The 24,782-nt window shown below is 44.0% G+C and overlaps 3 protein-coding genes across 4 annotated transcripts in view; 1 reads left to right on the forward strand and 2 right to left on the reverse strand.

Annotated features, from left to right (window-relative positions):
* Nucleotides 1–24,782, reverse strand: part of LOC114664509 (pyruvate dehydrogenase (acetyl-transferring) kinase isozyme 2, mitochondrial-like) — a 905,310-nt gene that overhangs the window by 805,312 nt on the left and 75,216 nt on the right. The gene's annotated exons all lie outside the window — the stretch shown is intronic.
* Nucleotides 1–24,782, reverse strand: part of LOC127530166 (uncharacterized) — a 341,522-nt gene that overhangs the window by 229,643 nt on the left and 87,097 nt on the right. The window lies entirely within an intron of this gene.
* The window catches only part of samd14 (sterile alpha motif domain containing 14), a 101,994-nt gene that overhangs the window by 57,722 nt on the left and 19,490 nt on the right, over nt 1–24,782 (forward strand). For both annotated transcript variants that reach the window (XM_028819969.2, XM_051936403.1), the window contains 3 exons: nt 3,118–3,205; nt 5,158–5,226; nt 11,268–11,427. In XM_028819969.2, the coding sequence (XP_028675802.1) occupies nt 3,118–3,205; nt 5,158–5,226; nt 11,268–11,427 (317 nt within the window). The remainder of the gene's footprint in view (nt 1–3,117; nt 3,206–5,157; nt 5,227–11,267; nt 11,428–24,782) is intronic.

Raw genomic sequence — 24,782 nt, forward strand, 5'->3', positions numbered from 1 at the left:
ACGGGAGGGTGGCAAACTGGTGGGTTTCATGGTTTTTAAGTGCAGCATTCTGGTTTATCTCCCATTTCCCCCAAAGACAGGCAGGTGAAGTTAAATGGCGATTCTAAACCGGCACCCCATTGGTTTAGGGGGCTTGGTTTACCTGAAATGGACTTGCGTCCTCCGTCCGTCCAGCCAAGCTGCAGATTTGAGAATGTTATGTGAATGACAAGTGCAGGGGGTGGCAGGGGAGGCGCTGACCCCCACCATCATCATATTCTTTTGGCCCCCCAGCTCCAAAATGAATTGTCTGTTTCTCCTGAATGTACATCTCTTGAATGTCCATCATTGTAAATTCTGGGTTTTCCCCCACTTACCACTAGGTGGCAGCACTTCTGGCTCTCAATCCTTTACCTGAAAGAATGAAATGAGATAGGTAGGTAGATAGATAGATAGGTAGATAGATAGATAGATAGATAGATAGATAGATAGATAGATAGATAGATAGATAGATAGATAGATAGATAGATACTTTATTAATCCCAATGGGAAATTCACAATGAAGATGAAGAGAAGTGAAGAGACCAGTGAGAAGTTTTAAAGGCTGATGGCTTAGTCAGGTATTATTTGGTAAAGCTCACTATAAATCACACAGTAAGAGTCAACCGCAGTGTTAGGCACAAGTAATGAAAGGCGCTGTAAACGTCGCCTCATAAAGCACCACGTAAAAAGACAGAACAAAGACCGAAGGGGGCTGCGATTGTGCCCACTAAGAATAGTGCTGTGAAGATGCTGTAACTGCTGATTTGAAAAATCTGATGAATGGCATTGGGTTGGCTATTTGGAGTAGAGACTGAAATGAAAGGCGCTATAAAGAGCTTCATAAGGCTCTATGGAAGGAGCAATACAGATTTTTTTTAATAAACTTATTTCTTATCCTGCACATAATGAAAGTTTATTCTTCATTGTAAATTATCTCATGACAGTACTCATGGGGGAATGCAGGATTCATAATGGCAGCGCCCACCACAAAAGAAATTGTGAAAATGCTTTCTGATGAGGATTAATGTAAAAGAAACTCTAACGATTCATCAGTTAAGCGACTTATGCGGCCGCTTAGGGGGGGCTCCATTTTTCATAGTGAGGGGTGGCACCTATGTAACTCAAGTGGTGGACCTTTCCAAAACTTTCCGTTTTTGTCCACTCTATGAACACCTAGGGGTGCCGTTTTGGTAACTTGTGAGGTGTGCAACAGTTGGGCATCGTGGGGTCCTGCTTTGGTTACTCAGGGGGGCATGTACTCCAGACAATGAGGGGGGGACCCTGCTGTCCAATGAAAGTCTAATTATACTGAAAGTGTGCTGTGGGTGCTGAGAGGTGTGGTTTATGCAAAATTTTGGAGCTTGTACTCTGGACATCAAGGGGGAACCCCACTTACTCGCCAGACCTCGAAGTTTTAATAATACTGCAAGTACGCTAAAGACACATAGGGGGCACCATTTATGTAACCCAAACAAGCTCAAGCAATGTGTACTCTCGTTCCTTTCTCAATACCCCACCTCCACCCCAGTCCATTGGGGGGCACTGTTTTGATAACTCATTGGGGCACATACTCTGAACCTATCCCATCCACTGGAGGTGTAATCATACCAAAAGCACACTGTGGGCAGTGTTGGTAGTGTTTTGGTAACTCAGGGGGGCATGTACACCAGACACTGAGGGGGGAACCTCACTTACCCACCAGACCTCCTGTAATAACACTGAAAGTACGTTAAGGACATTAAGGGGCACCATTTATGTAACTCGAGTAATGCACACTCTGGTGCTTTTCTCAACCCCCCCCCCCCCCCCAGTCCAGAATATGGACACTGGGGGGCACTGTTTTGGTAATTCAGTGGGCCACGTATTTGGGACACCAAGGAGGATCCTGCCCTCCCCATCCACTGAAAGTGTAATAATACCAAAAGTGCACTAGGGGCACCATTTTGGTAACTCAGGGGGGCACATACGCCGGGCACTGAGGGTGAATCTGCCCTCCTTGTTCACTGGCAATCTAATTATACTGAAGCACACTATGGATTCTGAGGGGTGCCATTTTGGTATCTCAAGGGGTATGCATTCCCCCTCCCCCTCTAGTACTCCATATGGGCTTTGGACTGATTGCATCATAAAGCACTTTGTGCTGTGAAAAGTCGCTATAAAAGTGCTTTGTATACTAAAAGAACTGTAAACCGTTACCATGTGAAAGGCGCTATACATTCTAATTACTTTGTAAATCACTTTGGAGTTGGGGCTCATCTCGAAATGTGTGATGTGACTGGTGGACGGATCATGAGGGAGTCAGGAGAAATAGTTCGGGCACCAGCCGGGCGTACCCCAGTTGGTCAGCAGACATTAAGCACCTGAACTGAATTTCCGAGCAAAATTCCAGAGAAATCTTAGCCGGCCTGGCAATTATGAAAGCGCAAGGTGACGATTGGCAGTGGTTGTCAGGATGAATCACCGTCTTCTGGGGGAGGGGTGTCGGTTTTTATTGAGTCCCAGCCGGAAGGGGCGGAGCCATCTCAGGGCTTGGTGTCTTCCTGGGGCCGCCCCTCGGGACTGCTGGGAGAAAAGAAGGCAGGTTAGCGACAGCGCCCCCTCTCGTCACAGGGTGGTACTGCTTAACTCAACAGAGCCAGGAAGGGGATCCCCATTCACACAAACATCGACGGGGACTTTAAGAGGAGCGGACACACTGACAGGTGGCTTTGTGACTGGGCTTAGCATGGGGGGGGGGGTGTACAGGTTTTTCTGTAAAGCTCCCTTGGGTCGGACTCCTGATGAAAGGCGCCTTATAAAACAAATGCTCTGAATCATACAGATGTCGATGGTTCTGGAGAAGCTTTGTGAAGTGAATCCTAGCGTCGAGCAGCTCTCTCTGAACATTCGCTTAGTCAGCACTCATTGTCCACATGGCAGTCTTGTAAATCACCACTGCCTTAGAGGGCTACGTGAAAGGCCAAAGTGAAGCCATTAAAAACGATTTGTGCTTCCCAGAAGATGAATAGCAATGGCATTAAAGACGTAGCCCTGCCTAATGCATCCGTCTCCGACCTGCTCAGGGACACTCAAAGCTGGCGTTTTGTGTTTTTTCAGATGACAGCCGGGATACCAGCCCAGCAGAGCCAGGGAGTCCCACCGTTGTCTTGGATAAGAAGACCAAAAGAAGATTCCTGGACCTCGGGTGAGTGGCAGCGTGCTGGTCTTACAAGTTGTAACGTCACACACCCAGCCAGGTGCCTGACCACCGAGAAACCAGAAATGATTGGCATATTGGGAAGAAGGAATTGGGATCATCTGGTCCCTGGAATCTCAATGGCTGTTCCATGTTCAGAACTGGGACTGGTCTCATCAGCCCTTCAAACTGCAAGAAATCCAGTATTCCTGTCTTATCTTGTCCTTCCTGAATGGAAGTTATCCTTGGGAATCTTATACAGTCATATGAACAAGTTTGGGACCCCCTCTCAGCCTGCATGATAATTGACTCTCCTTTCAACTACACAGATACCAGTGGTCTGTCTTTCATGTCCTAGGAGTACTGCGGTGTTTTCCGAACAAAGATTTTTAGTGACACAGTATTTAGTTGTATGAAATTAAATCAAATGTGAAAAATTGGCTGTGCACAAATGTGAGTCCCCTTGTCATTGTGTTGATTTCAATGCCTGTCACTGCTCAATGCTGATTACTTGGTGTGATGAGCTTATCAAGCCTTGAACTTCATAGACAGGTGTGTCCATCATGAGATATAAAGGGATTTAAGGAGGTCAATTACAAGTTGTGCTTCCTTCCCTTTGACTCTCCTCTGAAGAGTGACAGCATGGGATCCACAAAGCAACTCTCCAAAGATCTGAAAACAAAGATTGTTGAGTCTCCTGGTTTAGGGGAAGGCTACAAAAAGCCATCTCAGAGGTCTAAACTGTCAGTTTCTGTAACTGTAAGGAATGGAATCAGGAAATGGAAGGCCACAGGCACAGTTGCTGTTAAACCCAGCAGGTCTGGCAGGCCAAGAAAAATACAGGAGCGGCATATGAGCAGGATTGCGAGAATGGTGACAGACAACCCACAGATCACCTCCAAAGACCTGCAAGAACATCTCATTGCAGATGGTGTATCTGTACATCGTTCTACAATTCAGCGCAATTTGCACAAAGAACATCTGTATGGCAGGGTGATGAGAAAGAAGCCCTTTCTGCACTCACGCCACAAATAGTGTCGCTTGTTGCTCATTTAGACAAGCCAGATTCATTTTGGAACAAAGTGCTTTGGACTGATGAGACACAAACGGAGTTATTTGGTCAGAACAAAAAGCGCTTTGCATGTCGGAAGAAGAACACCGCATTCCAAGAAAAACGCCTGCTACCTACTGCCAAATTTGGTGGAGGTCCCATCATGCTGTGGGGCTGTGTGGCCAGTTCAGGGACTGGGGCCCTTGTTAAAGTCGAAGGTCAGATGAATTCAACCCAATATCAACAAATTCTTCAGGGTAATGTTCAAGCATCAGTCTCAAAGTTGAAGTTACGCAGGGGTTGGATATTCCAACAAGACAATGACCCAAAACACAGTTGGAAATCTACAAAGACATTCATGCAGAGGGAGAAGTCCAATGTTCTGGAATGGCTGTCACAGTCCCCTGACTTGAATATCATCGACAATCTATGGGATGATTTGAAGCAGGTTGTCCATCAAATTGAACTGAACTGGAGAGATTTTGTATGAAGAATGGTGAACAAGACCTCCATCCAGAATCAGACCCTCATCAGAGGCTATAGGAGGACAGCGTCTAGAGGACAAAAGGAGGCTCAGCTAAGTATTGATGTCATATCTCTGTTGGGGTGCCCACATTTATGCACCTGTCTTATTTTGTGATGATGCATATTGCATATTTTTCTGTTAATCCAATAAACTTAATGTCACTGCTGAAATCCTACTGTGTCCATAAGGCACGTCAGATATTAAAGGTAAGTTGCTACTTTGAAAGCTCAGCCAATGAGAAACAAAAATCCAAAGAATTAAGAGGGGTTCCCAAACTTTTTCATATGACTGTATGTATAATCCTGCTCCCGGAGATTTCCGACTATAACCAACTATAACCGGTGCTATTTCTCCCTAATCTCTTCCTGTGTTTTCTCTCCCTAGGGTCACCCTCCGCCGCTCTTATGGGAAAGGTCGGAAAGAAAAGTCGAATAGGCTGTCGGTTGGCAACAGGTAGGAGGGATCATAAGGTCTCAAGGTCAGGGCTCTCTTAACAATGCAAAGTAGTGTGTTGGGACCCCCGTGTTCTGATAGCAAAACAAAAACTTATTGTTGTGGATGGCCAGGACCCCTACCAGGTTGTAATAGTGGAAGGGCTGGAGGAACGAGCATGTACAGGGCATTATCTCCCCCGGATCACTAGGTGCCAGCCCCACTGGGTTGCTACGGCACCACGGATTCCTGCAGGGCTTCATGGGAGGTTCTAGGGGTGCCATCAAGGGGGTGCTGCATGGGCTGCAGAGCCCTACTTTATTGGGCTTCCGTCTTACCTGGAAGTGCTTCCAGACTACACTGTTGGGACACCGGAAGTACTCCTGGGAGCCTGAAGAAAAGGAGCCGACTGCCATTACTCAGACCTTCAGTCGGGAGAAGGTGGATGAAGAGACAGAGAGACAGAAAGAGAGAGAAACAAAAGGAGAAGGAGATAGTACTGTGTTGCTTTGTGCCTTGTGGTGCTTATTGTATTGAGCTGCTAAGGGTCAGCGGTTGGAAAGCATTAAAGCGTTCCCCCTGGTAAATAAACCCGTGTGTTGTGTGCCAAACATGTGCCCGGTGTCTGTCTGTGTCGGATTTGGGCAGCTGGAGCGCCCCCTGCAGGTCATAATATATAGACATCTGAAACATTGTGGGCCCTTATGCTCCTGGGGGCCTGGGCAGTGCCCATATGTTAAGGCGGTCTCAATTGTCGTATCCCATCAGAAGTGCTCTGAAACAAATGTACAGAGGAAAAGTGTGCTTGTGGATGACGTGCCCACCCCACCTATGTGACGCCACAAGTGGATCGCGGCCCACTCTGGATGACTTTACCAACCACCACTCTGACAATCGTGCTTGATCCACCAAGGAGGAAGACCACTGGCGATCGCGCTTGACTCTCGTATTGTTCTGAGGGTTAGGGTTAGGACCTCCTCATCCCTCTTTGATGTTTTTAGCTAAAGTCACAGAGGGGGGCCCACCCCATTTGGTCACGGCCCCTCTCAGATGGGGAGAGATTTCTTGACCAGGCCACTAAGCTTAGGTGTGCGCTAAGTTTGCTTTGTGGCTCTTCCACCACTGAAGTGGATCGGCGTCTGGCTGTGACTCCGCAGTTGTCACCTGCTTTTTAGGTGACTGCATTTCGGGGCTGCCAGTCTCGTAAAGCTGCACACTTCTGTCACTCGGCTACCTGGGCCTGAAGGAGATGCAGGGAGAAGTCAGTTGTGCTGCTGCCTTTAGTGGCCACAGACTTTAGACAATTTCATCTATGTGGTGGATTCACAACATATTGAGACCCCTTCATTTTCTTTGCACTTTATGTCATTGTAGATTTAATTGTTAACAGATACATTTGCCTATTTGTGCCCTTTTTGTCTACACTCAATAACCCATAATGACAAAGTGAAAACTCGTGCAGAGAAAGACTTTCAAGTTTATTAAAAATCAAAAGCTGAATTTTCTAGAAGTGTTCAGACCCTTCATCCAGTGCATTGTACAAGCTCCTTTGGCAACTTTGAGTGTTCTTATAGGTAAGACTCTACAAGCTTTGCACACCTGCATTATCCCATTCTTTAGATTAGATGGAAAGAGTCTGGAAGCTGCCATCTTCAGGTCTCCCCAGACGTGTTGTACGGGGTTTACGTCTGGGTCACTCAAGGACACTCAGAGACTTGTCCCAGTGCCACACTAGCGTCATCCACTTCCATCTTCAGGTCTCTCCACAGATGTTCTATGGGGTTTACATCTGGGCTACTTAATGCCACTCCAGTGTTGTCTTGGCTGTCTGCTTTGGGTCATCGTCATGCTGAATGGTGAATTGTCCCGAGTCTGAGGTGGTGGGCACTCTGGACCAGGTTTTCTTCGAAGACTCCCTCCCATTTCCCTCAGTTGTGACCGGTCTCCGTGTCACATCGTGTGATGCTGCCACCTTCAATTTTCACCAAAGGGATGGTATGAGGTAGGTGATGGGGGCACTGTCTGATCTTCACCTGACTTTGTGCTTCAATTTCTGCTCAAAGAGCTCCATTTTTGTTCTCATCAGACCCCTCAGGCCGTCAGAGTCTTTTAAATGTCATTTGATGAATTCCAAGTAGGAGCGGGCCACTGTACCACACGTGAGTGACTGATGGAGAGTTGCTGAGATGGTCATCCTTTTGACTGGTTCACCCATCTCTGCTGAAGACCTGTGAAGCTCTGTTAGAGAAATCGATAGGTACTCGCTCACCTACCTAATCAGGGGTCTTCTCGTGGAAGAGCAAACTTTTAGGGAGAGTCCTGGTGGCTCCAAAGTTCTTTCATTTTAAAATTATTGAGGCCACTGCACTACTGGGAACACTCAAAGCCCCCCAAATGCTCTTGCATCTTTTGCTCTGATCTGTGCCTCGTCACAATTTCATCTTGGTGGTCTGCAGAGAGTTCCTTAGACCTCATGGCTAAGATTTGGGCCTGACCTACCATGTGGATTGTGGCACCTTCTGTACACACAGATACACGTGCGCCGCTCTTAACGATGTCCAGTCAATTCAATTTACCACTGGTGGACTCCACTCGACTCAAGTCAAGTTCTAGAAACATCTCTAGAAGAATCAAAGCAAACAGGATGGACCCCGAGTACAATGTGCAGGGCCACAGCAAAGGGTCTCAAGACTTCTTGGAAAGAGAGAGTTCAGGTTGTGCGTTTTAATAAATTTGCCCACCTGTCTGAAAACAGGTCTTCACTTTGTCATTATGGACTATTGAGGGTAGAGTGATGGGTAAAAAAAATGGCAAATGTATCCACTTAAAATAAAATCTACAAGACAGAAAGTGAGGGCTCTGAATACTTAGGGAAACCATTGTGGGTCCTCAAAACTTAATTAATATTTGATGTTGCAGTTATTGGTGGTTTCTTTCCTGAATACTTGATGTTCATGTAATTCTTTTAATTCTCACCTGAAGAACTCACAGCATCGCGGTCAGTGCATCTCAGTGTTAACTCAACCAAACAGCAATTAAAGAAAAGTAAAAAACGTACGAGAGCAGCTATCAGAGTTCAGAGAGAACAAATAAACAAATACGTAAATAGACAGAAGTGTAAGGCACTATATAATTATGAAAGGCACTATAGATAGATACATAGAATTGAAAGGCACTATATAAATTATGAAAGGCACTATAGATAGATACATAGAATTGAAAGGCACTGTATAAATTATGAAAGGCACTATAGATAGATACATAGAATTGAAAGGCACTATATAAATTATGAAAGGCACTATATTAGATACATAGAATTGAAAGGCACTATATAAATTATGAAAGGCACTATAGATAGATACATAGAATTGAAAGGCACTATATAAATTATGAAAGGCACTATATTAGATACATAGAATTGAAAGGCACTATATAAATTATGAAAGGCACTATAGATAGATACATAGAATTGAAAGGCACTATATAATTATGAAAGGCACTATATTAGATACATAGAATTGAAAGGCACTATATAATTATGAAGGGCATTATATTAGATACATAGAATTGAAAGGCACTCTATAATTATGAAAGGCACTAGATAGATACATAGAATTGAAAGGCACTATATAATTATGAAAGGCACTATATTAGATACATAGAATTGAAAGGCACTATAGAGAGATACATAGAATTGAAAGGCACTATATAATTATATAGAATTGAAAGGCACTATATCATTATGAAAGGCATTATATTAGATACATAGAATTGAAAGGCACTATATAATTATGAAAGGCACTATATGAGATAGATGTATAGTGCCTTTCAATTCTATCTAATTATGAAAGGCACCACTGTATATGAAAGAGAGAGATTGATCTGAAAGGCACATTAGATACATATATAGAAATGAAAGGCAGTATTTGAGTGAGAGAGAGATAGATAGATAGATACTGTATAGAAATGAAAGGCACTATATATAACAGCGTTTCTCAACCTTTAACTATTTGCGACCTGAGTTTTCATAACAGTTTTAATCGCGCCCCCCTAACTTTTCTTTGAAAGGAGCCCACTAATACCAACTTGTTCTTTTTTAAATTAATGATATATCATAGATACATATTTTATTATACCTACTTAACTTTTATCGACATTTATCTAACTTTATATTTATTTTTCTAGTATCAGAATGTAGTTTAAGTTCATTTGTTTTGGTTTCAATAGATGGATTTTTCAAATTTTCGATTCTTGTTTTCTTTTTTCACATCTTCACGCCCCCCCCCCCCCCCCCCCCCCTTTGTTACTTCGGCACCTGCCCCACAGTTTGAGAACCACTGATATAATAGATAGATGTGAAGGGCACTATATAATTATGAAAGGCACTATATGAGATAGATAGATAGTTAGATATGAAAGGCGCTCTATAATAGATAAATAAATGTGAAAGACACTATATAAACAGATGGATCTGTAAAGCACTATATAATTGATAGACAAATATGAAAGGCATTAAATAATATGAAATGCACTATATAATGGATAGATAGATCTGAAAAGCTATATATTAGAAAGATGGATACATAAATCTGGAAGGTGCTATATAACAGAGATCTGAAAGGTATTATATAATAGATAAATGTGAAAAGGATAAAGTACAGATCTGAATGGCACTATATAATAGAAAAATAAATATGAAATGCCCTATATAATAGATCTGAAAGGTGCCATATGATTGAAAGATAAATATGAATGGCATTATATAATAGATAGATATGAAATGCACTTTTTTATGGATACATAGATTTAAAAGGTGCTGTATAATTGATAAATGTGAATGGCATATGATGGATGAATTGATTTTAAAGGCACTATATAATTTATTAATAGATGGCTATTTCTTATTTTCCACAGTACTGATTAAAAATGCTTGAACAGATTGAGTGGTCGGCTCAACTAAAACGTAAAACGTGTAAAGAATTTGTTTTGCGGATTACTTTGCTTTGACTGTTTCAGTTAGCGGAATTTTGAAAGATAAAAATTGCGAGCAATTTTTAAAAGGAAAGTCTGAGTAATTTGTGTGAAGGGGATTTCTTTCTCTGAAATGTAATTGTTTGTTATATAATAGAAGGGCGAAAGGGAGCAGCGAGTGCTCAGTGCATTAGAAGCCAGCAGGGAGACCTATTGTTACATACATGGAAATATAAATTTACATTACTACTATTGAAACAGAATGATAATTAGAGAAGACCCATCTGTCTGAGTTGAAGGTCACGTCGTTATTTAACAAATGCGAGTAAGATTTTGTTCATATGACAGAATTCATCCTATGAATCTGTAATTTCTGATGCTTTTATTACTGCTTATGCAGTGCGACTCTTCATGCCAGTAATAATTTGCATCCACACTTAACCACTAGAGGTCACTGGGGAGGGATTATTATGTAAATACGCCGTAATTGCGGACATTTAAATGAAAAGTAGAACTGCGGCTCCAGTCTAATAAGAACTGAACACTCAGGTTTTATAGGTGATTGTTTTTATTAAGGGTTTGTTTCACCAGTTACAGTTTGAGGATCCTACAAACACGGCCAGTATGCTGGCCACAGAGCTGGACTGAAAAGCCCAGTGTTACCAATCCAATCCACTGCGTGACCCTGAATTTGTCACTTGACCCACTAGATTAGATTTAATAGATTTCGTAAAGAATTGTTCTAGAAAATAAAGTTTCTAATGCAATTTTACTTTCCAGATTGTACTTACTGCAATGAAGCACACGGGCACTGTCCAAATATTCAGTACTTCTTCATCGGTAAAAACTGTGCTGGGAAACTCTGTAAGAATAACAAGAGCTGCACAGTAAATAACTCCAGCTCATCTGTCGTCAGTAAAATTACAATAATCTCGCTGCGCAGTCCCGCTAAGAGCGGGCGAATGAATTCCGTCTCATGGGGTCCAAGCTCATTTGATGTCATCCTAATTATTTTGGGATCGTTCACTTTTTTTGTTGTTTGCACTTTTAATTTTTTTTTTTTGACGCCTTCTCTCGTGTCCTGTTCACAGAGATCCCTCGGAGAGTCCGTCCCGCTCCTCAGGGTCACCATTTGTGCCTTTCTCCTGCTTCTCAGATGCTACAAAGGGATCTGCCTCATCCAACAGCACGCCGTCCTGCTCCCCCAAGGCTGCGTCTGACGGCTTCAGCCCACGGAAATCCAAATCCCAGGTAGGAGGCGCCCTGCTGAACTATTATATAGCGCCTTTCACCTCTGCCGTATCAATTTATTACATAGTGCATATCTATTTGTTATATAGTGACTCTTCCTTCTTTGTAGTGCCTTTCATATCAATTATATACCGATTTCACATATGTATTTATTGTGTGCATATTATATATATAATATATATAATTTATTGCATATATTGTATCACATCTATTTAGTATACAGTAACCTTCACATCTACTTATCATATAGCACCTTTCATGGCTATTCTCCTATCTATTGTATAGTGCCTTTCACATCTACTGTATGTGTTTATTTCTTAGTCGCTTTCCCATCTATCAGTTATATACTGACTTTCACATATCTGTTGAATAGTGTTTTACATTTACATGTCTCTACTTTCTTTCCTATCTGTCTATTGTATAGTGCCTTTCATTTCTTCCAATCAGAGTACCTTTCAGATCGATATGTTTATTATCTACTGATCTACTGTATAGTGCCTTTCACATCTGCTGTATGAATTTATTACTTAGCAACTTTCCTGTTTATCAATTATATCGTGGCTTTCAGATATCTGTTGTATAGCGCTTTTCACTTTTATCTATTCATCTAATTTCTTTTATATGTATCTATTATATACTGCCTTTCATTTCTATATGTTGTATAATGCATTTCATGTCCATGTATAGTGACTTTTTGCATCTATTATATAGTGCTTCTCAGATCTATTTATTACATAATGCCTTTCACATCTATCTATGTTGCTTTTATTTCTGTTTATTTACTTCTCAAATCTATTCATCGATTTTTGATGGCTTTCCCATCAATCTTCTTATTTTATAGCATCTTTCATTTACATTTATGTATTTGGCGGACACCGTCATCCAAAGAGATTTTCTTTTTCCAATTAGAGTACAGGCCGCTCAGGGTCACACAGTGTCAGATTCGAACCCACAACCTCAGGGTTTAAAGTCCAAATCCATAACCTCTGCGCCACACGGCCTGTCCTTTATATCTTTCAATCATATAGTGACTTTAATAGCCATCTATTTAATATATGGCACCTTTCATATCTGTCTGTCATACTGTGTCTTTCGTATCTCTCTATTTATTGTATAGTGCCTTTCATTCCTGCCTCTCTGGCGGTGACAGTGTTTTGGTGACATGATCACGACAATTACTTATTTGGCTGTCGCATTTATTCCATTATCGTACAATTGGTTACATTTCTTTAGTTTTTTCCCAATTGTCAAGTGACTTGCTCAGGGTCACACGATGTCAGTAACGGGATTTAAATCCACAACGTCCAGGTTTAAAGTCCAAAGCCTTAACTACTACACCACACATTAAAAGCCCAGTGTGCAGTGCCGCTGTGAATGGACCCTTCAGAGCACCTTCAGAGGTGGTCTAAAATGGATTGCGGTCACGAGTGTAAATACAAATGCATTTTCATTTCCAGACACAGCAAACACATACAGTACGCTGAAGCCGATTTCAGTTTGAATGTGACATCGGATTTCGGAGCGGACGCGATGCGAGTTTTAATGTCGGGTATAAATGGATGGCCATCCAGATACAAAATTCACGTTATTGCTAAGTGCAGAGGGGGGGTCTCTGTCTGTTGCGTTTGGCACGAGTGGCAGCCTTTGTCCACACGCTTCTCCCACGGGACCAAAACTGTAAAATAAATAAATGACGAGGAGGCGCCTCGGTCTGCTGTGCGCCTTTTAATTGCTGAATTTGCTGATGCGTCTCTTAATGAGTTTACACAAATTACAACATCATTTCCATTCTTGTAAACTTAATTAAAATGACAACTTAATTTAGTTCTCCTGAGGACGTCGTTTATCCGACATTCCAGCTCTGTTTTATTTTTTTAGTGAACTGAAGTTTTCCTTCGTTGCCGAAGAGCAAAGCCGAGCAGTTCGCTGCCTTTCTGGCTCTCCGGTCTGACTGTCCAAAGTGACATCAGGTTTAAAATAGGAAGGGAAAGCGGGCGGGTGACACGTGAAGGACACACAACAAGACCCGGATGCTGATGACGTCTGGTACAATAGGCAGCCCAGGCCGGGTTTATACTCCGGACCCTACTGTACAAAGCGTCGTACTGTTTAGACGTGCACGCGTACGTTACGCAGATCTGGAAGATTCCACCAGGTGGCAGTGCGGGATGTCATCACGGTGAGAAAACTTCGGCTTCGCTGTGTTGTGAATTGCCTGAGACATCCATCACATTCCGAGGACACCTTACCACGATATCGCTGGAAAGGATGGATGTTTAATGATTACAACAACAACATTTATTTATATAGCACATTTTCATACAAAAAGTAGCCCAAAGTGCTTTACATAATGAAGAAATAACAGAAAAAAATAAGAAATTAAAATAAGACAACATTAGTTAACATAGAAAAGGAGTAAGGTCCGATTACATCCATAAATCTGGGAATGCGGCCATTCCAGCTAGCATCGGGCACGAGGCAGAAACAATCCCTGGACGGGGCATCAGCTCATCGCAAGGTTTATACAAGGACACACATATACACTGGCGTCATTTAAGTGTCACCAAATCCCCAAACCTGAATGTCTACACACTGTGGGAAGCAAACTCCAGGCAAGGAACACCAGGGACGTGACTCCCTGCGAGGCAGCAGCGCTACTGTGCCGCCCCCACATGTGTAATTATCAACAGCATTCATTTTTTAAATGAAGTTAACGATTTATCTGTGAAATGTAATATACAGGGGTAGGATTCAAAAGTAATGAGCCTCATTTTGTTCTGACGTGAACGTACCTCGCCGCGCGCCCCACTTGCCAACGACGGCGACGGTGGGTGTTGGCTTCACAACGCAACGGAGCTCCTACCACTCCGAGCTTTCGGAGCGGTAGGATCGGCCTTGACGGGAACCCCTGTGCGGTAGTGCGTTACACGGTGGAATGGAAAGTTCGTTAGAGCAACGGTACGTGTTGAAGACGAAGACCATGCTCATTGCCTTCTTCGGAGTGAAGGGGATCATCCACTACGAGTTTGTCCTGCAAGGACAGACCGTGAATGCTGCTTACTACTTGGAAGTCCTGAAAAGGCTGAAAAGAAGCGTCGCGCGCAAGCGAAGGGACATCAAGGACAGCTGGAAGCTTCACCACGATAACGCACCCAGCCACACCGCCTTCATCGTGAGCACCTACCTGGCCCGGGTGAACGTTCCGGTGGTCCCCCAGCCTCCCTACAGTCCGGACGTGTTGCCTTCTGACTTCTTCTTGTTTCCGTGCTTAAAATCAGCACTGAAAGGAAAACGCTTCGACTCGATCGAGGACATCCAAGCAAATGTCAAGGCAGCCCTTGCAGCCATCCCGGAACAGGCCTACGTGGACGCCTTCGAGTCATGGAAAAGCCGCCTACAAAAGTGTATCGATGCAGGAGGTGCCAATTTTGAAGACTATTAATTAGTTGTACCGATTTGCTCAATAAATTTGTCTTTTTGAACAAAGGCTCATTACTTTTGAATCCTACCCTGTACATACTTTAATGCATTTTCATCAAGGACCGGTACAGATTGGCGAGACAGAGGGTCTGAGCTGGGAAAGACGTGCAGCAGGTTAGGGTGATAAAGGATAAAGATGGAAACGTACTCACAAGTGAGGAGAGTCTGTTGAGCAGATGGAAAGAGTACTTTGAGAGGCTGATGAATGAAGAGAATGAGAGAGAGAAGAGGTTGGATGATGTGGAGATAATGAATCAGGAACTGCAACAGATTAGCAAGGAGGAAGTAAGGACGGCGATAAAAAGGCCGTTGGTCCAGATGACATACTTGTGGAAGCATGGAGGTGTTCAGGAGAGACGGCAGTGTAGTTTGTAACCCGATTGTTTAATGGAATCTTGGAAAGTGAGAGGAGGCCTGAGGAGTGGAGAAGAAGTGTATTGGTGCCAATATTTAAGAATAAGAGGGATGTGCAGGACTGCTGTAACTACAGGGGGATAAAACTGATGAGCCACAGCAAGAAGTTATGGGAAAGAGTAGTGGAAGTTTGGTTAAGAAATGAGGTGATGATTAGTGAGCAGTAGGATGGTTTCATGCCAAGAAAGAGCACCACAGATGAAATGTTTGCTCTGAGGGTGTTGATGGAGAAGTTTAGAGAAGGCCAGAAGGAGTTGCATTGTGTCTTTGTGGACCTGGAGAAAGCATAAGACAGGGAGACTGAGAAGAGCTGTGGTATTGGATGAGGAAGTCGGGAGTGGCAGAGAAGTACGTAAGAGTTGTACAGGACATGTACGAGGGAAGTGTGACCGTGGTGAGGTCTGCGGTAGGAGTGATGAAGGTGGGATTACATCAGGGATTGGCTCTGAACCCTTTCTTATCTCCAATGGTGATGGACAGGTTAACAGACGAGATTAGACAGGAGTCCCCGTGGACTGTGATGTTTGATGATGACATGGTGATCTGTAGTGAGAGTAGGGAGCAGGCTGAGGAGACCCTGGAGAGGGAGATATGCTCTACAGAAGAGAGGAATGAAGGTCAGTAGGACCACTAAGACAGAATACATGTGTGTAAATGATAGGGAAGTCAGTGGAATGGTAAGAATGCAGGGAGCAGAGCTGGCAAAGGTGGATGAGTTTAAATACTTGGGATCAACAGTACAGAGTAATGGGGATTGTGGAAGAGAAGTGAAGAAGAGAGTGCAGGCAGGGTGGAGAAGAGTGTCAGGAGTGATTTGTAACAGATGGTTATCAGCAAGAGTGAACGGGAAGGTCTACAGGACAGTAGTGAGACCAGCTATGTTATATGGGCTGGAGACGGTGGCACTGACTAGAAAGCAGGAGACAGAGCTGGAGGTGGCAGAGTTAAAGATGCTAAGATGTGCATTGGGTGTGACGAGGATGGACAGGATTAGAAATGAGGACATTAGAGGGTCGGCTCAGTTTGGATGGTTGGGTGACAAAGGCAGAGAGGCAAGATTGCGTTGGTTTGGACATGTGCAGAGGAGAGATGAGGGGTATATTGGGAGAAGGATGATAAGGATAGAGCTGCCAGACAATTGGAGAAGAGGAAGGCATAAGAGAAGGTTTATGGGTGTGGTGAGAGAGGACATGCAGGTGATGGGTGTGACAGAGCAAGATGACGAGGACAGGAAGATATGGAAGAAGACGATCCGCTGTGGCAATCTCTAACAGGAGCAGCTGAAAGAAGAAGGCAGTGCCCACTTGGGCCCACCCATCCCTTTACTACCACTTATCTAGGTGGGGTTCACATAGGTCAGGGTTCTCAAACTCTGGTCCTGGAGGTCCGCAGGTTTTCATTCTAGCCCTTTTTCTTAATCAGTGACCTGTTTTTGCTGCTGATTAACTTCTTTTGAATTCATTTTATTTGACTTATTTGACCACTGCAGCCCTCTGGGACCAGAGTTTGAGACCACCGACATAGGCAGTCTAAGCAAAGGTGCCCAGAAGTTAATTTTCCCCACCAACTCCTCAGGGGGGATACAGAGGTGTTCCTTGACTGGTTGGGAGACATTACTTCTCCAGCATGGTCTAGGTCTATACCGTCATTTTTTTCCCCAGCTAGACATGCATGAAACAGTACCCCGGGTAGGCGTCCAGGAGGTGGAATCCTAATCAGATGCCTGATTCACCTCAAGTGGCTCCTCTCCATGTGCCACTCTGCTTTGAGCTCCTCCAGAATGTCGCCGCGCCCAAGACTAAGCCATGCAGACACCCCTGCAGAGGAAGCTCATTTCGGCCTCTTGTATCCGTCTTCACTACCCAAAGCTCATGGCCATAGGTGAGGGATGGACCATACAGTGGTGGCCAAAAGTTTTGGCAGTGACACGAATGTGGTGTTTTGCAAAATTTGCAGCTTCAGATTTGGTGGTGGCAATTCCCATTGTTGTTATGTTACAGTGCAGAGTGATCAGATGCATATTCATTCATTGCCAAGAGCTTTATTGGCAGAAAAAGTCCAATTGTTCACAAAACCCCATTTTCACTCATTTTGGCCCTGGCACAGAATGATCAGCTAAAAGTAAGTTCCAGTAAGTTCCAGGCCCGTCTCCTTCTGAGGGGTTAGCTACAGAATGGTGTTGGCACCCTACAGAGCTGGCTCAGTATTGGCAGCAGGTGGGTGAGAGGGAGGTGAAGACTTTCAGACAATGGCTTTGTGTCAAGAAGGGTAGCAAAGACGGCAGTTCATTCCAAAAAAAAAAAACCATCAAGAACAGACTGAAATTCAGCAGGAAGTACAAGGATTGGTCAGCAGAAGACTGCGGGTGCAAAGTTCTTTTTTTTTTGGATGAATCCTCTTGCCGACTGTTTGGGACATCTGGAAAAATTGATCGTCCGGAGAGGGAAAAGGTGAACGCTACCAGGAGTCCTGTGTCATTGTGCCAACAGCGAGACAATCCATCAGGGACGTGGAGGCAGCATGAAAAGTAAAAAAACAACGAATAATGATAACATAAAGTAAATGTGTCCACTGGTCTGTGCTATAAATTTGTTTTCTGTATAATTTGAATAATTGTGATCGTTTGTATAGTCAAAATCGCTGAATTTGCGCATTTCCTATTCAAATACAGGAGATAAACGCGAGCTGTGGCAGCGACGAGCCTCCCCTCACCTCGGACTGCGCTCTCCATCATACGCTGGGCTGATGCAGTCAATTGGTGCGTGCCTGTTGCGGTCATTCTGTATGCAGGGCCGGATTTTCCTATAGGCTAACTAGGCTTCAGCCTAGGGCCTCAAGATCAAGACGGGCCTACATTCAAATTGTTAGCAAAATTTTATTATCTCTCATGTAATTTACAAACTTAAAAATGGAAGGTGAAAGGGCCTCATAAGTGGAACAGCCTAGGGCCTCTTTTCATATAAATCCGGCCCTGTCTGTATGTCGCTGTGATGATGCGGGTTCTGCTCCCTGCGTTCACTTTTCCATTTCTTTTTTTTTTTTTTTAATCCCCTAGCCGCTTCTATTTATTACGGGGAAGTGGATCAGATGTGGCAATTAGCAGCTCCCAGCACCAATTACGGATGTGGACGACTCCTCACCTGTGCACTTAAGTGAGGACCATCCGCATCATGCATCACCTGGGAACTGCTCCTGCCACACATACCACGCCCCCTCGCTAATCCACGAGTACGAAGATTATTTATTTACGAGTGGAATAGTAATAAGTGGGCGGCACGGTGGCGCAGTGGTAGTGCTGCTGCCTCACAGTTAGGAGACCTGGGTTCGCTTCCCGGGTCCACCCTGCATGGGTTTCCTCCGGGCGCTCCGGTTTCCTCCCACAGTCCAAAGACATGCAGGTTAGGTGGATTGGTGATTCTAAATTGGCCCTAGTGTGTGCTTGGTGTGCTTGTGGGTGTGTTTGTGTGTGTCCTGCGGTGGGTTGGCACCCTGCCCGGGATTGGTTCCCTGCCTTGTGCCCTGTATTGGCTGGGACTGGCTCCAGCAGACCCCCCCGTGACCCTGTGTTCGGATTCAGCGGGTTGGTAAATGGATGGATAGTAATAAGTATAAGCACCACAAACCTGATATTGGTGTATTGAATGAATGCGTAATTAGGCCTCGAGCTGTAGTCGAAATTGCCTTTCAGGCTTCTAGAGCTTTAATCGAAGTCGCCTTTCTCTTTGAATTTTCGCGGCCGTAAACCCACCGCCTGCCGAGATGTTGATCTCATAAGGTTTTTCGGGCAGCTGCGCAGAAGGCGACTGCGCATCATGGGACGGAAGGACAATCCCGACCGCTGTTATATAGTGAGCAGTGCAGGATTTACGTATAAGCTACACAAGCTAAAGTTTAGGGCCCCCGCCTTCTTGGGGGCCCCCAAAACAAATTGTCCGAGTGAGCAATTGTCATATATACTTAAATATACTACAGCATTATTTGTCCCAGTCAGGCCCGGCCTTAGGCATAGGCGAAGTAGGCGACCGCCTGGGGCCCCGGATCGACTCCTTGGTCTAATTTTTCACGCATTTCACAGAGCTTCCATTGGGGCTCCGCCCCCCTCAGGGGGCCCCTGGACCCCCCTTTCGCCTAGGGCCCCATAATACCTAAGACCGGGCCTGATAGTGAGATAAAGTTGCCCCGCTACTCCACAGTCACCAATATAAGATTTGCAGACACGTTTATTATACACTCCGACTTTCCACCATCTGGCTAATATCTTTTTATTTAGTCTTGCTGGTCGTACATAACACCGCAGTGAAATGGCAGAAGAAGAGGCCGACAGTACCGTGGCGCCCTGAAGAGGGCGCATGTGAGCCTAACAGGTGCTCCTTGCTGCTATTCGTCAACGCCACAGGTGTCAAACTCCAGTCCTGGAGGTTCCGCAGTGGCTGCAGGTTTTCATTCTAACCTTCTTCTTAATTAATTTGCTGCTAATTAACTTCTTTTGCCTTAATTTTAATTAACTCAACTCAGGCCCCTTAGTTGTTTCTTTTTCCTTATTTAGCAGCCAAACAGTAACGAGACACAAAATGAGCTGCCACGTGACCAACTCACCTTTGCCATCACACAATATCTGAAAATAAAGAAAGGTGAAGGTCTTGATAAGGCTGATCTCTCAGGCCACCAAAACAATTTGACAATTTGACAGTGTTCTTAGAAAAAAAAAACAGATAATCAATAGTTTTAGGAATGTCTGCAGTGGCAGAATGAGAACAGCAGTACATCCTGGAATTAAATAACAGGTTTAATTAACAGCAAGAATCGGCTTCTTGTTAAGTAATTGGTTGGAGTGAAATTGGTTGGAGTCTGAAGCTCCAATGTTGCCGGTCATCTGTTGGCTTGTTTCACATCTCATTTCTGTTTGGCTGCCATTTAATGAAGAAAAGGATCAATTGAGAGGAGTGAATCCTTAAAAACAGGGCTATTCAAATGAAGGGAAAAGGAGTTAATTAGCAATGAAAACTGGTCACTGATTAGGAAAAGGGTTAGCATGAAAACCTGCAGCCACTGCGGCCCTCCAGGCCTGGAGTTCCACACCCCTGTTCTTCTATGCAGAGGCGCCGATAAGTTAGCGAAATCAGAAAGTCAATTGAACTGCAGCGGTCCGTTAATTTTTTTTTTCAGTATGTTTTGTTCCGGCCGTCTGTCAAAATGGAAGATTAAGATTTTTAAATCTAAAGGAAAATAAGGAGGACTTTTACAAGAAAGTGACGGAGATTTTTGTTGAGTACGATAGGCGCATGGAGTTCATTTACAAGTAAAGGTAAAGACCGTAAACGGCTTTCAATTTTATAAAAAAAAAAATGGGATCAGACTAAGAACAAAACAATCCAATATTTAACAACTTAATTTCGACCTTAAATAAAATATTCGTTTGTTTTTCTTGTTATCCTTTTGTTGAACAGTCTGTATTAAAATTGATTAAAAATCAGAATTAAAAGCTTTTAAAAACAACTAAAAATTTCCATTAAGGTCAAAATTGAAATCCGTTTTTTTAGTACACCACCCTATACTTTCATTTGTATTGAATGAGTATGAATTGTGGAATTGCAACGGCAAATTTAGAACACGTGGATGGCGCCGAGCAAATGCGCCCTCTCGGCTGTTTTGCCGCTATAAATGTAACGTTCTTTCTTAGCCACATTTGTACCTTACCGATGTGCATGTGTGTGTAAAGAATGCTGATGAGATATGAAACATAACCAGTTGTCAATGTGCATGCTGGCTGCCAATAGTGAATAAGCGACTCTTTTGGGTTCATCCATCCGTCCATCCTCCAATCCGCTATATCCTAACTACAGGGTCACGGGGGTCTGCTGGAGCCAATCCCAGCCAACACAGGGCGCAAGGCAGGAAACAAACCCCGGGCAGGGCGCCAGCCCACCGCAGGGCACACACCAAATAGGGACAATTTAGAATCGTCAATGCACCTAACCTAGGAAAGCGGAGCAGCCGGAGGAGACTCCACACAGGGACGCAAACCCGGGTCTCCTAACTGCGAGGCAGCAACGTTACCCACTGCGCCACCTCTTTTGGGTTCATATATTTGTAAATGGGAGTCCGTGCCTCACCAGCCATGAACCTCACCGCACGTCACTACTACATCTTGCCTTCTCTTTTAACTGTTCGCTCCCTTCACCACTTGATCATGTCTTCCTCTCGCTCCCTCCCCTTTTCTTAATTAACCCTGACCCCTGTTACTCAGCTCGAGGTGTCCCGAGCCCTTATAAAATGTGTTCCCCCCAAGACTCCACCCCAACACTGCTTCCACTCCCTACAGCCCAGCATGCAGTGGCAATGCACGTCAACAATAGAACAAAGAAAATACTTCTGTCAACTTAACATGACCCGAATAACATGGCAAATGGCTCTTTACAAGTATAACGTAGAAACGTGTAAAAAATAATCAAATGCTGAAGCAGCAAAGTTTGCAAAACACAACATTTGTGTCAGTGGCGTAGCTAGGAGGGGGGCGGTCCGTCCCGGGCGGCATATTTTTGGGGGCGGCATTATTGGCCAAAAGGCTCAGAACACTTCACGTGTAAGCAGCGGGGTTCGGAAAAATATCACTCATGAATGAATTCTCTGATTTTCACCCACAAATGCTTCAAAAATCATTTTCAGACGGTCCTTCTGTGACGGCATCAGACACGGCAGTTGAAATTTATGAGGCCATAACAAAAATAAACAGAAACATTAGATAGATAGATACTTTAATCCCAAGGGGAAATTCACAAATTCATTACACCGATAATAACTTCTAGGCAGATAAATAACTAATTCACAATTTCGTTTCGTTAACAATCCGAATGCGTTGTTGCTCATCCCCACCTATCACTTGTACACCACAGCGGTTCTGGTTTTCGCAGCGTGATTATATTAAGCTAATTTATCAGTGCCTCTGTACTATATTCTTGTCTAGTTGATGCTTATAAATAATTATATGTGGAAAAAAATATTGCTGTTTCTCTATATATAAATTATGCAAAATGTATCTTAATTTTTCTCTACACGACATTTTAATTTTCTATTTAAATAGGTTAACATATTCAGATACGTCGGAGGGCGGCAAATTGAAGCCCCGCCCCGAGTGGCGCGAACTGGAGCTACGTCACTGATTTGTGTCACAGCCCAAACTTTTGGCCACTACTGTACCGCAGATCGGCTGGTAAATCGCCAGCTTCGCTTTTCACTGCTGACACCGCTCCGATCCGCCGGTCGATCTCCCACGTACTCCATCAGTGCTATTCCATAAGGTAGTAACACAAATTCCGACCTCTGCTTGAAGGAAAGCTGGCAACCCTTTTATTAGCTCTAACATAATAAGGATCAGCAAGACCCCTCGCAGGAAGCCAGTGGTCTGTCATCTCCAGTTAACCAGTGACTTTTACGGACCGGCCGGGCTCACTCTATAGTGTTCTGGTTGTTAAAAGCTGTGTGTTCTGGGTGTGGAGCTGTAAGAGCCGCTGGGTGAATGGAGTCCGCTATTTTCACCTTTCCAGAATCCGGCGTCGGTTCTTTTTTGGCTCTTGAGTGACCTCAACAGCGGAGCCGAGGAGTCCTCGATATGTAGTAACCACAGAGAAACGATCACTCCAGTTTGCCAATTCTTTTAATGACGAAAATACAACGCTAAGCCACGCCTCCCCTCGCTAATTTCCCCCCTTCCTTTTTTAATGAATCAATAAACTTTATTAATACTCTCTCTAAAGCGAACTACCGCTTACACAGCAATTGGGCTTGTAAGAAGAATCCGTCCGCAATATCTTCTTGCACGTCCAACACACGGATATTGTTCGCCCAGTGTACATGGTCTCAAGATATTACTTGTGCCCATAACATTTTGTTTGAAGCAGATTAAAAAGACACCGCTTTTGGGGGGCTTTATGGGCTTCATATTGGATCGCTTAAGAAGAGGGGAAAAGAAGAAAAACAATTACTTCAGCACGCTTCTTTTTTAAATTTGAAAGCAGAGACTTCCTTCGATGCTGTTTTCCAGTCCGGCCCTGGCAATAACGCACATTCTGTTTCCTTGTCACAGCAGAGAGTGACGAGCTTGGGGACGACCTGCCGAATGAGCGCTGGGAGGCGCTATGGCGCTTTTACTTTTGAGTGGTAGGCGGCTTTCTATTGGCTGTGTCTGAACAACGCCGAACCTGATTGGCCTCTTTCATGAGTTTGATAGTTTGGTCTGTAGTAAATGTAGCGCTAAATGAAATTTACTCAAGTTCAAACAGCTGAAAATGATGTATTACTTGTTATTTTATACCTCTGTATAGAATGGAATAATAAAGAGCCACTATTAACGATCCATCCATCCATTTTCTAAATCCACTTTATCCTCAGCAGTTTATGGGGAAGCTGAAACACAAAAGTGCAAGCCAGTCCATCAGACAGTAAATGCACACAACACAGGCCAATCCACCTAACCTGTATGTGTTCTATCGATGATGATATTTCCATTGAAGAATTATTAAATGGGTGACCACCATGGTGGACGTGATAGAAGACAGTTTTTTCCATCGCTTCAAGGCCTTGGCTGACGAATAACTGAATGTGACAGCAGCTTTACCTAAAAATAAACCAGCAGCTTCAGCTTCGGTGCCCACATGAGGTGCCATGCGCTTGTTTGAGACTCATTGGCAGATTGACTGACCATGGCTGGTCCTCACTCCCTACACCCCCGACCCCCATTTAATTGGTTTGTGAGTGCCATTTGGTAGGAAGGCTTCATTAATTCAGAGAAGGGTGGGTAGGACCACTGCTGCCCTGGGAGACAAGAAGCACTCTGAGCGCCATCTCTAATCCACAGTGACCCAGATGCAGCCTGGCAGTTACCTAGGCAACAATGCATGACTAGGGCTTTCAATCAGTGGGCAGCAACAGGCCACTTGTTCACCACACTGATGACAGGTGGCTTTGACAAGCTTCGATCAATAGGCTTTACAGTGTCGTTTAGCACGTAACTCTGTTGTTTGTGAAAATGACCTGCTCAGTTATTCAAGGGCTAAGCTTTAGTTATCAGTAAATGGCATGAAACCAGTCAATAGGTATTAGTCATCCACCTTAATAAAAAAATAAGTGTCTTTGTATCTATATGTCCGTCTGCTTGCATTGTCTCTGTCAGTCTAACAAATGGCACATCACAAACATTAGTAGAAATAAAATGCATTGCATTTTCCATTCCAACAGATGGCGCATCCGATACATTAACACTGATTTTATGAACTCCATTTCAAATTAAAAAACATGGCATATAACAGAGGCCTAGCAACCGGATGGACCCACACAAACACACACACAGGGCCCTCTTAATGTATGGGCCCAATGGGCACTGGCCAGGGGCATCAGGAGCATAGGAGCCCTCTGATACCTATGTATGTTTCTGTTAAGCTATCAAAACAAAGGCCCCAGTGCAC

The sequence above is a fragment of the Erpetoichthys calabaricus genome, chromosome 14 (assembly GCF_900747795.2).
Source record: "Erpetoichthys calabaricus chromosome 14, fErpCal1.3, whole genome shotgun sequence".
NCBI lineage: Eukaryota > Metazoa > Chordata > Cladistia > Polypteriformes > Polypteridae > Erpetoichthys > Erpetoichthys calabaricus.